General features: G+C 35.4%; 1 protein-coding gene across 5 annotated transcripts in view; it reads left to right on the forward strand.

Moving 5' to 3' along the window:
- TTC6 (tetratricopeptide repeat domain 6) overlaps window positions 1-14,261 on the forward strand; it is a 215,766-nt gene that overhangs the window by 116,224 nt on the left and 85,281 nt on the right. For all 5 annotated transcript variants that reach the window (XM_070775481.1, XM_019983232.2, XM_070775482.1 and 2 more), the window contains one exon: window positions 8,134-8,238. In XM_070775481.1, coding sequence (XP_070631582.1) covers window positions 8,134-8,238 — 105 coding nt within the window. The remainder of the gene's footprint in view (window positions 1-8,133; window positions 8,239-14,261) is intronic.

Below are 14,261 nucleotides of genomic sequence, written 5' to 3' on the forward strand. Positions count from 1 at the left end.
TTCTGAAAACTAATGACAAAGAAAAGAATCTTGAAAGCAGCAAGAGAGAAACCATATGCTACCTACAGGAGAAAAACAGTTGGAGTGATAATGGATTTCTCATCAGAAACCATGGAGGCCAGAAGTAAGTGGCAGAACATTTTTCAAATGCTGAAAGGAAAGAACGGTATGCCCTGAGTCCTGTATATCCAGAGAAGATATCCTTCAAGAATGAAGGGGAATCCAGACATTTCCAGATGACAGGAAAGTAAGAGAATTTGTCACCCAACAGATTTACCCTGAAAGAAAGCCTGCAGGATGTTCTTAAATGATGAAAGATGAAATCTTGGAATATCTAGAAGGAACAAAAACAAGTAAAGCAAAAATGTGAGTAAATGCAATAAAGAATTTTCCTCCTCGTTTTGAGTTTTCTAAATGATGTCTGTCGGTTGAAGCAAAAATTACCATACCATTAAATGTATAGAGAGGAAATGTTTAAGACAACTGCATTATAAATGAAGAAAGGAGACATAAAAGAAGGTAGGTTTACACACCCTTGAACTGGTAAAGTGCAGACATCAGTAGACTTTGATAAGTTATGTTTATATAATGTAACACCTAGAGCAAGACTAAAAATCTATGAGGCGTATTCATAAACACCACAGATAAATAAAAGTGGAATTCTAAAATATGTCCATGTAAAAGGAAAGCAGGGAAAAGAAAACAGAGAAACAAGAGGAACCAGAGAGAACAAGCAGAAGACAAAAATGAAATGACAGATGAAATCCCTAACTTAAATATATTATTGGTCTAAATACACCAATTAAGTGACAGGGAATGCAGAGTGGATTAAAAGAAATGACCCAACTATTTACTATCCGCAAGTAACCGACTTCATATATAATGATTTAGAGAGGCTGCAAGTAAAAGAATAAAACAGATAAGTCATACAAACATTAATCAAAGAGAAGTAGGAGTGACTATGTTAATATCAGATAAAGTAGACCTCTCAGCAAAGACAGTTGCAAGAGACAGAGAAGGAGATTACATTATGACAAAAATGTCAACCCGCCAGGAAGACATAGTAGTCTTAAAAAGCATGTGCACAAAATAGCAGAATTGTAAAACATGTAAAGCAAAAGCTGGTGAACTGAAAGCAGAAATAGACAATTCACAATTACAATTGGAGACCTCAATGCTCCTCTCTAAATAGTTGGTGGAACACTAGAAAATCAGCAGGGATACAGAAAAATCAATGACTCTCAACTAACAGGATCTAATTGAAATGTACAGAACACTACACCAAATCAGAGCAGAATACTTACTCTTTTTGAGTTCCTGCAGAAGATATACCAAGATAAATCCATAATGAAATCAAACTAGATATCAATAGCATAGATAACAGAAATATCTCCAAACTGTTGGAGTCTAAACAATACAGGTATAATTAATTCATGGGTTAAAGAGGGTGTATCAAGGGATTTAAAAAGTACTTTGAAAACCAATTAAACTGAATTAAATTGAAAATATAACATATCATAATTTGTGGAACAGAGATAATGCCAAGAGGAAAAATTATAACACTAAATGCTTCCAATTAAAAAAGAGAAGTCTCAAATCAATAATTTAAGCAAGAACCTAGAGAAAGAAGAGCCAAATAAACCAAAAGTGAGCGGTGGAAAAGAATAAGGAAGAACAGAAATCACTGAAGTTGAAAACAATAGAGAAAAATCACTGAGACAAAATAGTTCTTACAAAAAATTGATCTCTACAAAACTGACACAAAACAGAAAAGACACAAATTACTAATATTAGAAATGAAATAGATATCACTGCAGACCCTACAGACATCAAAAGACTAGTAAGGCAATACTATAAGCAAATCCAGTTGTTAATATAAGCAATTTATATAAGCAATTCCAGTATTCTTGCCTCAAGAACCCCATGAACAGTATAAACAACTCTACACACATAAATTTGACAACTTAGACAAAATAGAGCAGTTCCTCAAAAAACACAAACTACCACAACTCACTCAATATGAAATATTAATAGATAATTTGAATAGCTCTATAATGTTAAGGAAAGGCCTACAAAACTCCCTTCTCAGACCCCTGAAATAGTTTGACAGTTAAAAAATCAAAATAAACATGCAACCATCAATACTATTAAGCATGTTGCAGGATGAATACATAAACTATAAGGATAAATCTTCAGAGAATTATGCTGGAAAAAACCAATTCCAAAACATTACATACTGGATGATATTCTTATATAACGTTCAGGAAATGACAAAAGTACAGAAATGCCGAACAGATTCGGGTTTTCCAGGGTTTCAGGATTGGAGTGGGTGGGAATGAGTGGAGTGTGTTTATAAAAGACAACATGAGATCACTTATGGTGATGAAAATGTTCTATATCTTAACTATATCAATGTCAATATTTTGTTTGTGATTCTGTACCACAGTTCTGCAAGATGTTACCTTTGAGGTAAACTGGGTAAAAGATAGTCTCTGTGTTATTTCTTAAAACTGCATGTGAATTTATAATTAGCTTAAAAATTTAATAAAAATTATGGTTGTTGGACCAGTGCTAAAAAATTAAACTTAGTTAAAAAGAACGTGTAATAAATGACCATTTGTACAGCTAAAAATGTTTGTTGCATTTGAAATCTGAAACTATTGGGTCTTTAGTATGAACATGGTTGTTACATTGGGTTGTAATATACATAGTAACCTTAGGGGCTGTGCAGGTGCTGTTAAACTAATTAACCTAGCTTGCTTTATAGTTGTGTGTGTGTATGTATGTTAGTCACTAAGTCATGTCTGACTCTTTGTGACCCCATGGACTGTAGCCCACCGGGCTCCTCTGTCCATGGAATTCTCCAGATTAGCATATTGAAGTGGGTTGCCATTCCTATCTCCAGGAGATCTTCCCAACCCAGGGACTGAACCTGGGTCTCCTAAACTATAGGCAGATTATTTACGATCTGAGCTACCAGGGAAGCCCTGCTCCATAATTACTAAATTATAGTTAGTAATTCAGTTTGCTCTGCAATCAAGTTCTAACAGCCACCGATCTGGCTGCTTCTGTTTTCCTGATTTTCTCTTAGAAAGTTCTGAGGATTGTTGGGGAAACTGGTATACCATGATGAGTGTTTCTTTGCTAGTTTAATTTGACATATCTCTCCTGAAAGTGCATAGGTGCTTTTCCTTGAGAACAAAATAGTGCTGTTTAATGATAAATTTTTCTGTCTTCACATTTAGAAGCTTGTATATTACTTTCTTCTAGGGAAATAATTTTATTCTAGATGCTCAAGCTGCTGAAAGTCTATCTACTACAAGGAAAGGTTTACCACATTGTATGTGACATATCATTTGAATATCTGAAATCTTAATTTCTAGGTGATCTTTGGAAGAAGAATTTTCAACTGATTTTGGAAGAGTTTTTTCATCTTTTATCAAGGAATTCCTGACTCTAGGTCTATGCAGCATAAAGGGATGCAGTGTGTCCACCAAAACAGAGGATGAATGAGATGGAAACAATTTTGAATTTCTATGGTACACGAATGAACATAGCATCTGAAAAAATCTACCTTTCTCTAAATAAATACTCTGTTGGTAGAGAAGAAATGTGATCTAGTTGAGAAATAAAAGTGGTGAAGACTCAGTATCAGCTTATAATTGTGAATTTTTATTTACGGTGTTTGGGTCTTTGGATATTACTCTAAAAGTCTGTGTAACAGCCATGCTCCAGGAGATGGTGGCTGTTAAGGTTTCGTGCTGCTGCTGCTGAGTCGCTTCAGACGTGTCTGACTCTGTGCAACACTATGGACTGCAGCCTAGCAAGCTTCTCTGTCCACGGGGTTCTCTAGGCAAGAGTACTAGAGTGGATTGCCATATCCTCCTCCAGGGGATCTTCCTAACCCATTGCAGGCAGAGTCTTCACTGCTGAGCCACCAAGGAATTCTGTTAAGATTTCATGCGTGTGTGCGTGCTTAGTCGCTCAGTTGTGTCCAGTTCTTTGTGATGCCACGGACTGTAGCTTGCCAGTCTCCTCTGTCCATGGAATTATCCAGGCAAGAATACTGGAGTGGGTAACCATTCCCTTTTCCAGGGGATTTTCCTGACCCAGGGATTGGACTGTGGTCTTCTGTATTGCAGGCAAATTCTTTACCACCTGAGCTACCAGGGAAGCCACAAATCTTGTTGGGGAAAATGTTTGGTCCAATTAAGTATTGCTCAGAGTTAGTGAAAGTTACAGAAAACATAATTACCAGGAATACCATGGACTCAAACAGCTATAATTAAAAAAACTCACAATTCTTCAAATCTTGTCATGAATGCCTGATTAATTTTTTCACTTCCAACTATTTAAACATTTTTTCTTTTATTGTTTGTTTTATTATTATTATTTTATTGATAGTAGACTCTATTTTTTAGAAAAGTTTTAGACTTCCAGAAAAATTACAAAGACAGTATGGAGATTTCCCACTCTGTTCCCCCTATTATTATATTAATACAATAATGATGGGTAAATAGTGGTCCCCAAAAGATATGTGCTCAGTTGCTCAGTTGTGTCTGACTCTCTGTGACACCATAGACCATAGCCCACCAGGCTTCTCTGTCCATGGAATTCTCCAGGCAAGAATGCTGGAGTGGGTTGCCATTTCCCTCTCCATACCCAAAAGATATATCCAGATCCTAACCCATGAATGTGACCTTACTTGGAAATAGAGTCTTTGCAGATGTAATTAAGAATCTTGGAATGAGATCATCTTGGATTTAGGGTAAGCTCTACATATCTAAATTCAATATGACTGTCCTTATAAGAGGAGAAAACCCTGTGAACACATAGACACACAGGGAAGAACGCCATGGGCTGATAGAAGCAAATTGGAGCAATGCCACTGCAAGCCAAGGAGTGCCAGGGGTGGCTGGCAACCACTAGAAGCCAGGAAGGGGCAAGGCAGAATTCTCTATAGCATTCAGAGGGAGCATGGCCCTCCCAACATTTTGATTTTGGGCTTCTTGTTTCCAGAACTCAGAGAATTAATTTCTGTTGTTTTAAGCCATCCACTGGTAATTTGCTACAATAGCCCTAGAAAACTCCCAGTACATCTGACAGCTGTATGATACATTTGTTCAAACCAATGAACCAAATAACCATAAAGTATATTTATACTTTATGATTAATTAAGATCCATGTTTCATTTGGATTTCCTTAGTTTAAGGTAATGTCCTTTTTTCTGTTCCAGGATAGAAGTGGATACCACATTTCATGTAGTTGCCATGTCTCCTTAGGCTTCTCTCAGCTGTGATAGTTTCTGGGACTTCCTTGTTTTGATGACCTTGACAGTTTGGGGGAGTACTGTCAGATATTTTGTAGACTATTCCCCAAATATCTATTATTTTATTTGGCTGCCTCTGGTCTCAGTGATATCGTACGGACTTAATTGCTCTGTGGCATGTGTGATCTTAGCTCCTCAGCCAGCATCCCCTGCATTGCAAGGTGATTCTTAACCACTGGACCACTAGCAAAGTCTCACATGATGTTCTTTTTGATTTGATTGTGTGTTATGTGATTTTGGGAGGAAGACCACTGAGGTGCCATTTTCATCCTATCATATCCAGAGTACATATTACCAATGTGATGACTTACCATTGTTGATGTTGACCTTAATTGTCCGGCTGAGGCAGTGTCTGCCAGAATGCTTCACTGTGAAGTTTTTCTTTTTTGCTCCCTTTCCATACTGTAGTCTGGAAAGAAGTTGCTATATATAGCCCACACTTAAGAAACGAAGAGCCACGCTCCGTCTCCTTGAGGGCAGATTATCTATAAAAACTAATTTGAATTCACCCGGACAGGATATCTCTTCTTCCCATTTATTTATTCAGTCACTTGCTTATATCAGTAAGACTCATAGATGTTTATACTTTGAGTTGTGGTCAGTCATTTTGGTCATGTCTGACCCTTTGCAACCCTATGGATTGTAGCCCACCAGGCTCCTCTGTTCATGGGATTCACCAGGCAAGAATGCTGGAGTTGGGTTACCATGCCATTCTGCAGGGGATCTTCTCCACTCAAGGACTGAACCGGTATCTCCTAAGTCTCTCCATTGCAGGCAAATTCTTCATTGCTGACCCACCTGGGAAGCCCGAGTTATACTCTAATACTATTTATTATTATTTTGCTAAGACTGTTGAGCGTTGGTCATTGAGAGCTCCTTCAGTTGTCTCCTGTGTCCCTTTGACAGACCCTATCACTGTGGAATTTTTTTTTAACACTTAATTACTGGCAGTGCAGATGTTCCAGGCTCATCTTGCTTATTTCCTGTGCCAGGCCACAGAATCAGCCATTTCTACAGGAAGTCTCAGGTCCCTATTGGAGAATGTAATTAGAAACTAAGATCTGGCCTTTGGATGTGCTTGTTGCCCCCAGGTCTCTGTTGCTTCTAGGCCTTCTCAGCTCACACAAATACATGCCTGTATTCTAACTCCTTCCTATAAATACACATATTTTAATATACATAATAAATTTAATAAATGCACATAGTGTGATATTTCTATATGTAACCATCTTTGTCTAACTTAAGCTATTCATGAGTTCATACTGATGTCTCCACCTCTAATTCACGACCACATGGATCGTTCTAACCTCGTCCCCTGCTTAATCTTTAAACTCCCAATAGTTAGTGACAAACCTGGTTGCCCCCACACTCCATCCATTTACCTAATTATTCCAGTATAGAAATTTCAGAATTATTTACCCATATTCTTGTGGAAAATAACCTTATCAACTACAGTGTAGCACAATGTACAATTTATTTTGCCTGTAGTGTTATATACTTTACTCATTTCCAAAGTTACTAAGGTCAGCAATTTTTTCTTTCTCCTTTCATTGAGATTGTTTCATATATTTATAATACAATTAGATTGTTTTGTTATATTCCACATTTCATTGTGGGATTCCTCTTGACCTCCCAAATAATTTTTAAAAAATTTCAACTTTTATTTGGAAAAAGTTGAAGGAAACAAATACAGAAACCAAACTAACGAACACATGACTACATGTGTGTTTGTAATTAACATTTTGTCATACTTGTTTCAGTTTTTTTAAAAGACATTTAAAGAACAGATTAAGTCCTCTTGTACTTCTTAATTCCATTTCTCTTCCTTTTTACCCAAGGACAGTTACTGTTACAATTGTGTTTTTTTCCCCACTCCATGATTTTTTACTTTATTAGGTGTACTTGTGACCTTAAACAATAAATCCTGTAGTTCTGTGTGTTCTAGGAACGTTTATATAAATGACGTGACTTTGTAGTTATCTTTCTAAATCATGCTTATTGTACTGTTAAATAGTATGCTACTAAGATCCATCTCGGAGAAGGCAATGGCACCCCACTCCAGTACTCTTGCCTGGAAAATCCCATGGATGAAGGAGCCTGGGAGGCTGCAGTCCATGGGGTTGCGATGAGTCGAACACGACTTCACTTTCACTTTTCACTTTCATGCACTGGAGAAGGAAATGGCAACCCACTCCAGTGTTCTTTCTTGCCTGGAGAATCCCAGGGACGGGGGAGCCTGGTGGGCTGCCATCTACGGGGTTGCACAGAGTTGGACACGACTGAAGTGACTTAGCAACAAGATCCATCTATGGTTGATAATGTTTGTGCTGGAATGTCTTTACAGTGTTTAGTTAAATGAATATAATACATTTTATTCATCTACTTATTAATTGACATTTAGATTGGGCTATGATTTTGCTATTTCATATGCTGTATCGACATCCTTGTACATATCTCCTCATGCATATGTGAAAGAATTTCCTTAGACCATATAGCTAGAAGTGAAATTGTTGGATCGTGTGGCATGTACATTTTTCTATTTTACTAGAAACGACCAGTTTACCTCTAGTGTGATTTTACTAGTTTCCCACATCCTTGGCATCACTTGAAACTGCTGACTTTTTATTTTTGCTAATCTTATCAGATCAGATTGTATGATCAATTGTCTTTCCCAGATTTTCAGAGACTGTGGAACCAATCACTTCATTTTCTCAGGAACTAGAACTAATTTTGATAGAAGCTTGAGTGTTTATCCTAGGGGCTATTTATTAGTTTCTAATAGCCTTTTTATGTTATTTTCAAAGGTGTCTGCTTATCCAGGAGTTACAAAGTTGTTTTGGAATCTAACTTCACCCAAATTCTCTGTTCCAGTATCTGTCATGAAGGAAACCGTATATCCAAAATATGAGGTAAAATACAGAATGACTTTTCTCTATTGTTGTTTACTAATTAAACTGTATAATTAATTATGATATTAAGTTTTACTGGAAGTTACTATGTAAATTGTCAGTAAAGACTGCAATAACTGAATGATTGGATGGCACTATAGAAAGTATGCATATAATAATTATTATATATATTATATGTGTGTACATATATACACATATAAGCTTATAACTATGTGTACACTTATACATGTACACTTATAGGTATATTTCTAAGAAAATGGTTGGACTATCCATGTTACTTTAGCTACTCAAGAAAAATATTCTCCTTTCTTTCTGAAGGACTTATTTGACTGACCAGGTATAAAGCATCTTGGGCTGTTTAGAAGATCTTTATGATATGCTTATTTGCTTTTAAAAGTGAATTTTTAGTTATTGTTTAAAAAAGTTTAAAACTACCTAATACAATTATTAATCTGTTTTCTTCTTCCCTTAAGGTATTTAACATTTTATATTACACTGCTTATTTTAAAGGGCTTCCCTGGTGGCTCAGATGGTAAAGAATCTGCCTGCAATGCAGGATACCCGGGTTCAGTCCGTGGGTTGGGAAGATCCCCTGGAGAAGCAAATGGAAACCCACTCCAGTATTCCTGCCTGGAGAATTCCATGGACAGAGGAGCCTGGTGGGCTACAGTCCATGGAGTCTCAAAGTAGAAAAATCAAGAGAGGAAAACCAAAATAGTCTATTATTTTTCTCCCTCAAGACAATTACTGTCCACTTTTTGGTCCACTTTCTTTCATTGTTAAAAGTTTGTTTTCTTCCTCCTCCTCTTCCTTTTTGTCTCCTTTCCCCGTTTTCTTCTTCCTACTTATATTTTCCTCTTAAAATAATTCTGTGATGAACATCATTGTGCATAAAGTTTTAATGGTATTTAGAATTATTTTATTTGCGTAGGATCCTAGATAGATTACTAATAACACATATATGGAAAAGAATAAGACAAAAAAGTTAATCATAGGGAAAGAACAACCAGGGTAATAGCATAAGTCAGACATAAAGAAATTCTGTCCATATATGCCTTTGTTTGAAATGGGGTCATCAACGTCAATGTTGATATTGAAACATCTTTACATTCCTTGCATTACTTGATTATGATGTATTATTCTTAAATATTATATTGAATTCTGTTAGGCAATATTTTATTGTTTTTTAAAATATATACTAATGAGTGAAATATATATGTAGTGTATTTTTTGTTGGACTCTTATCAAGGTTATTCTTGCTTTATAAAGTTAATTGGTTAGCATTTCATTTTTTTATTATTCTGGAATTGAAAGAACATAGGAATAATCTTGAAATTGTGGAAGAATCCACTGTCTAGGAACATTTGAGCTATTTGGGAAGGTAACTTTTGACAATTAGAACCTTTTATTTTCTAATTCTTGGGTTACTCATGCTTAATATTTTTTTCTCAAGTCAATTGGTAACATATATTCTTACAAAAAACCATCTATTCAGTTGAAATTTATAAGTTTATATGCAGAGTTTGTATATAGTCTCTCTTTAGTTTTAATCTCCATTTCTAAAGTTGGATTATTTTCTTTATCATTTCTAATGATATTTGGGGAATTTTCTTTTTCCCCTAGAATAAATTTTCTAGAAGTTAATTTAGTATTTTTTTCAGGGATCTTTTTTTCACTTATTTTCAAGTACAGATGCTTTATTTTCTACTCATCAAATTGCTCTACTCACACTAGTGTAAAACCATCCATTTAATTTTTTTTTAACAAGGTTTTTGATGTATGATTATGGGCTTCTCTGGTGGCTCGAAGGTAAAGAAAGAATCTGCCTGACAGTGCAGGAGACATGTGTATGATCCCTGACGAGGGAAGATTCCCTGGAGAAAGAAATGGCAACCCGCTCCAGTACCCTTGCCTGGAAAATCCCATGAACTGAGGAGCCTGGTGGGCTACAGTCCATGGGGTCAGACATGACAGCGACTAAGCAACAATGTCTGAATCACTGTGCTATACATTTGAAACTAACACAACATTGTAATTCTACACCTCAATTTAAGATTAAAAATCTCTCTTCCCCTTCCGCAGTTGGTGGATTATGGTCTGAAGGCAACCCCTGCCTACTGCTCTTTCTCTCTTTATCCTCCATTGGTAGCATCTGCTTCTAACTGAACTGACACAATAGAGGAATCTGTGATATTAGTATAGTGTTAACTAAACTGTGTGTTTATAAAGCATGGACACATATTTTTCTGTCTTTGTGTGGATAAAAGTGTGAATATAGGGAACTGAGAGAAGGCAGAATTGCCTGAACAGAAGTAAAAATTGCAGCAATTTTAAGAAGTTTGGTTAGAACTGTTGAAAATGGAGTAACACATTACAAAGCTAGTTCAAAAATAAATTGCTCTTGGTGATTGTTCAAATCCAGTGACCAGAAGGACAAAGATCCAACAAGACTTTCTGGTACAGAAAGAGGGCCCAGGACACTTTCCATTCACTAGAACTGGAATCAGACCTTTGTTCAAAGACTATTGGTTCCTTTGAATGAGAAATTCATTTAGATACAAAGATCTGTGTGCCTCATTTTTTAAAAGCAAATTTTACCTATTTACATATATTATGGTTATTGGTATTTTTTGTTTTATCCTGCCATTTGATTTTTGTTTTTTATAGATGCTGCCTTTTTTTTTTTTTTTTTAATTTGGACAAACTAAGCAATTTACTCAATCGTTCTAAAAAACAGATCAGATCAGCCACTCTGTCGTGTCCAACTCTTTGTGACCCCATAAATCGCAGCATGCCAGGCCTACCTGTCCATCACCAACTCCCGATACTTCCATTATAAAATGAAGAATTTACAAAGTCTTAACAGTTAGCAGTATCCCAGAAATCAAAATGAAACTTCATTGTACAATGACAAATTTAGTACTGTTTACATAGCAAATTTGCCAAAATGTTACAGTCCCCTTCTTTGTCTGCAAATTCATAAGCTAGATATTGCCTTTTGTTTGTTTTATATTCTTTTTATTTCTTTTCTTAAATTTGTCTTTTTTTGTTATTCCTTTTAAAAAAATTTCGGTGGTCTGAGTATAATATATTCTGATTTTATTTTTAACTATTTGGATAAATTATATTTTATTATCCCTGTTTTGGAAGTTATATATATTGTTTCTTATTCCTATGGTGGTCTCCCTAGAACATACATGTTTAATTTATCAATATCTAATATTAATCAATACCTTTATACTCTTCAAGGAAAATGCAATTATTTGAAAACTTGTTATTCCATTTACTCTTTCTTGATTTAATGTGCTCTTACTTTGATACATTTTTAGATCCTTATCTTTTAAAATTCAGAAGATATTATTCTTATCATTTTATGCAATAATCCTTAGATTTTACCCATGAATTTATCTCTCTCTTTTTTCCTTTCTACTTTTCAAGCATCTCAGACCTTTCTGTCTGGAATCATTTTGCCTTCTACTAGAATATATCTTTTAGAATTTGCTTTAAGGGAAGTAGGTCTACAGTTGGTAAAAATTCTGTTTTTTTCTTTGTTTTAAATGCCTTTATTTTACTTCATGCTTGAGGTATATTTTACTTTGTGATAATATTATTGCAGATACTTATTTTTAGCACACTAATGATGTCTCACAGTTTTCTGGTATCCACTCTTGCTACTGAGAATTGATTCTTAAATATGAACCCTTTGAAGGTTCTTTGATAGTAAATCAAAGAACCCTTTGATAATAAATTCTCTGCCTCCCCCCTTTTACTTTTAAGCTGTTCTTTTTTCTTCCATGAAGTTTCAGTATGGTGTGTCTAGTTGGAGATTTCTTCTTATTTATTATATTTTGGAATGATTGGGATCTTTGAATCTGTGGTTTGATATCTTTCATCAGCTATGGAAATTTTTTAGTTACTGTTTCTTCACATTTTGCCTCTATTCTGTCCTTCATTTTCTGGGTCTTTAATAACATGTATTAACTACTTTTTCCCCCCTTGATACTGGATCCTGTACAATTTCTTCTGATCTGTCTTATAGTTCAGGTTCATAAATTCTTCAGTTGTGTCTAATAATACTGTTTAACTTGTTCTCTGCATGTTTAACTTTGGTTTTATATTCCTTTTAGAATTTATCTGTTTTCTCTATTACATTCTGGAGTTTTGTATTTTTGGGTACTTGTCTTTAAATGTTTATCATTGTATTTAGAACATTATTTTTAGTAAATATTTGAGACCTAGAATGGCAGTTCTTCCTCTAGAGAAAATTTTTTGTCAGAACTTGAGATCTGTACAGTTCAACCTAAAATTGAGGTTGAGGCTTGAGTTTCTTTGAACACCTGTGTACAGAGCCTAGGCTGCAAGTCTACACAAATGCTGATTTACATCCATTCATTCCTGTCTTAGGGTATAACCCTGTAATATCCTTGTAGCCTTGGATACCTGTATATTGTATATATATAAAATCAGTTTCCATACTTCAGGGAGACTCTGGGCTTGCCTGTCTGTCACCCTTGCCCCTTAAAGTTGCACATATGCAGCTCAGATTTGCAACTGTTTTGGCAAACATTTTGTGAACAAAAGCATCTTTGAATACTGGGTTTACCTTTTCAGGTTTTTGGATTTTCTCCTATATTTTTTGCCCAGTATCTCTTCATCATATTATTAGCTCTGATGCTTTGAAGATTACCTTTGTCATAATACATGCTTTCTAGTTGTTCTCAGAAGAATTGCTTGTTGCTGTTCATTGTTCAGTTGCTAAGTTTGTTCAACTCTATGTGACTCCATGGACTGTAGTGTGTCATGCTTCTCTGTCCTTCACCATCTCCCAGAGTTTGCTACAAACTCATGTCCATTGAGTCAGTGATGCTATCCAACCATCCTTTGTTGCACCCTTCTCCTCCTGCCCTCAATCTTTCCCAGCATCAGGGTCTTTTCCAGTGAGTCGGCTTTTCACATCAGATAGCCAAAGTATTGGAGCTTCAGCATCAGTCCTTCCAATGAATATTCAGGGATGACTTCCTATAGAATTGACTAGTTTGATCTCCTAGAATTACCTAGCCTGCCATAGTTAGAAGTAGAAGTCATAATTGACTTTTAAGGTAGCAAAACTGTTTCCATTTCCATCTGCATCCCAGCTTTTATTGCACACATACTAATTGTAGCAATATTCCTGTAATAGAGCAGAATTTTTACATCACATATATGTAAGCACTACTGTAATTGTCCTCTCAAGGCATGCTGGTAGGAGTAATATACTGATAGGTTCCAACATATGAACCATATTGTCTTTTTACAAAGCAGCCATTGATTGTTAGTTCTGCTGTTTTGATATAAAACACAGTGTTAAGGTTTTTGTCTTTGTTATTGTTAAAAGCATTCTTTTAAAATGTCATAGCTGCTATTCCTCCATATTTGAATATTTTGTGTAAGCATATGGCAAAATAATTCCAAAATCCTTGTGTGTCACATACTTTGTTTTTGAAGAATAATGATGAAAGTGACCAGGTATCTTTCTGCAGTGTCCAGTAATTCTCTTACATTGCATTGTGCTATAACTACTTTCCAAAAATACAACAGAGAGGATGAACAAAAATTCAATACTGATGATAACTAAAATTAGCCATTGCCTTCTCTGTATCTGTTTCATTCTCAGTAATAATTACATGATACTTTTAAAAGTTCATTTTCTACTGAATAAATATTTTAAATTTTTTAAATGCTAGTAAACGACAGAATGATCTCTGTTTGTTTCCAAGGCAAACCATTCAATATCACAGTAATCCAAGTCTATGCCCCAACCAGTAATGCTGAAGAAGCTGAAGTTGAACGGTTCTATGAAGACCTATAAGACCTTTTAGAACTAACACCCAAAAAAGATGTCCTTTTCATTATAGGGGACTGGAATGCAAAAGTAGGAAGTCAAGAAACACCTGGAATAACAGGCAAATTTGGCCTTGGAATACGGAATGAAGCAGGGCAAAGACTAATAGAGTTTTGCCAAGAAAATGCACTGGTCATAACAA

Source organism: Bos indicus, chromosome 21 (assembly GCF_029378745.1).
Source record: "Bos indicus isolate NIAB-ARS_2022 breed Sahiwal x Tharparkar chromosome 21, NIAB-ARS_B.indTharparkar_mat_pri_1.0, whole genome shotgun sequence".
Classification (NCBI taxonomy): Eukaryota; Metazoa; Chordata; class Mammalia; order Artiodactyla; family Bovidae; genus Bos; species Bos indicus.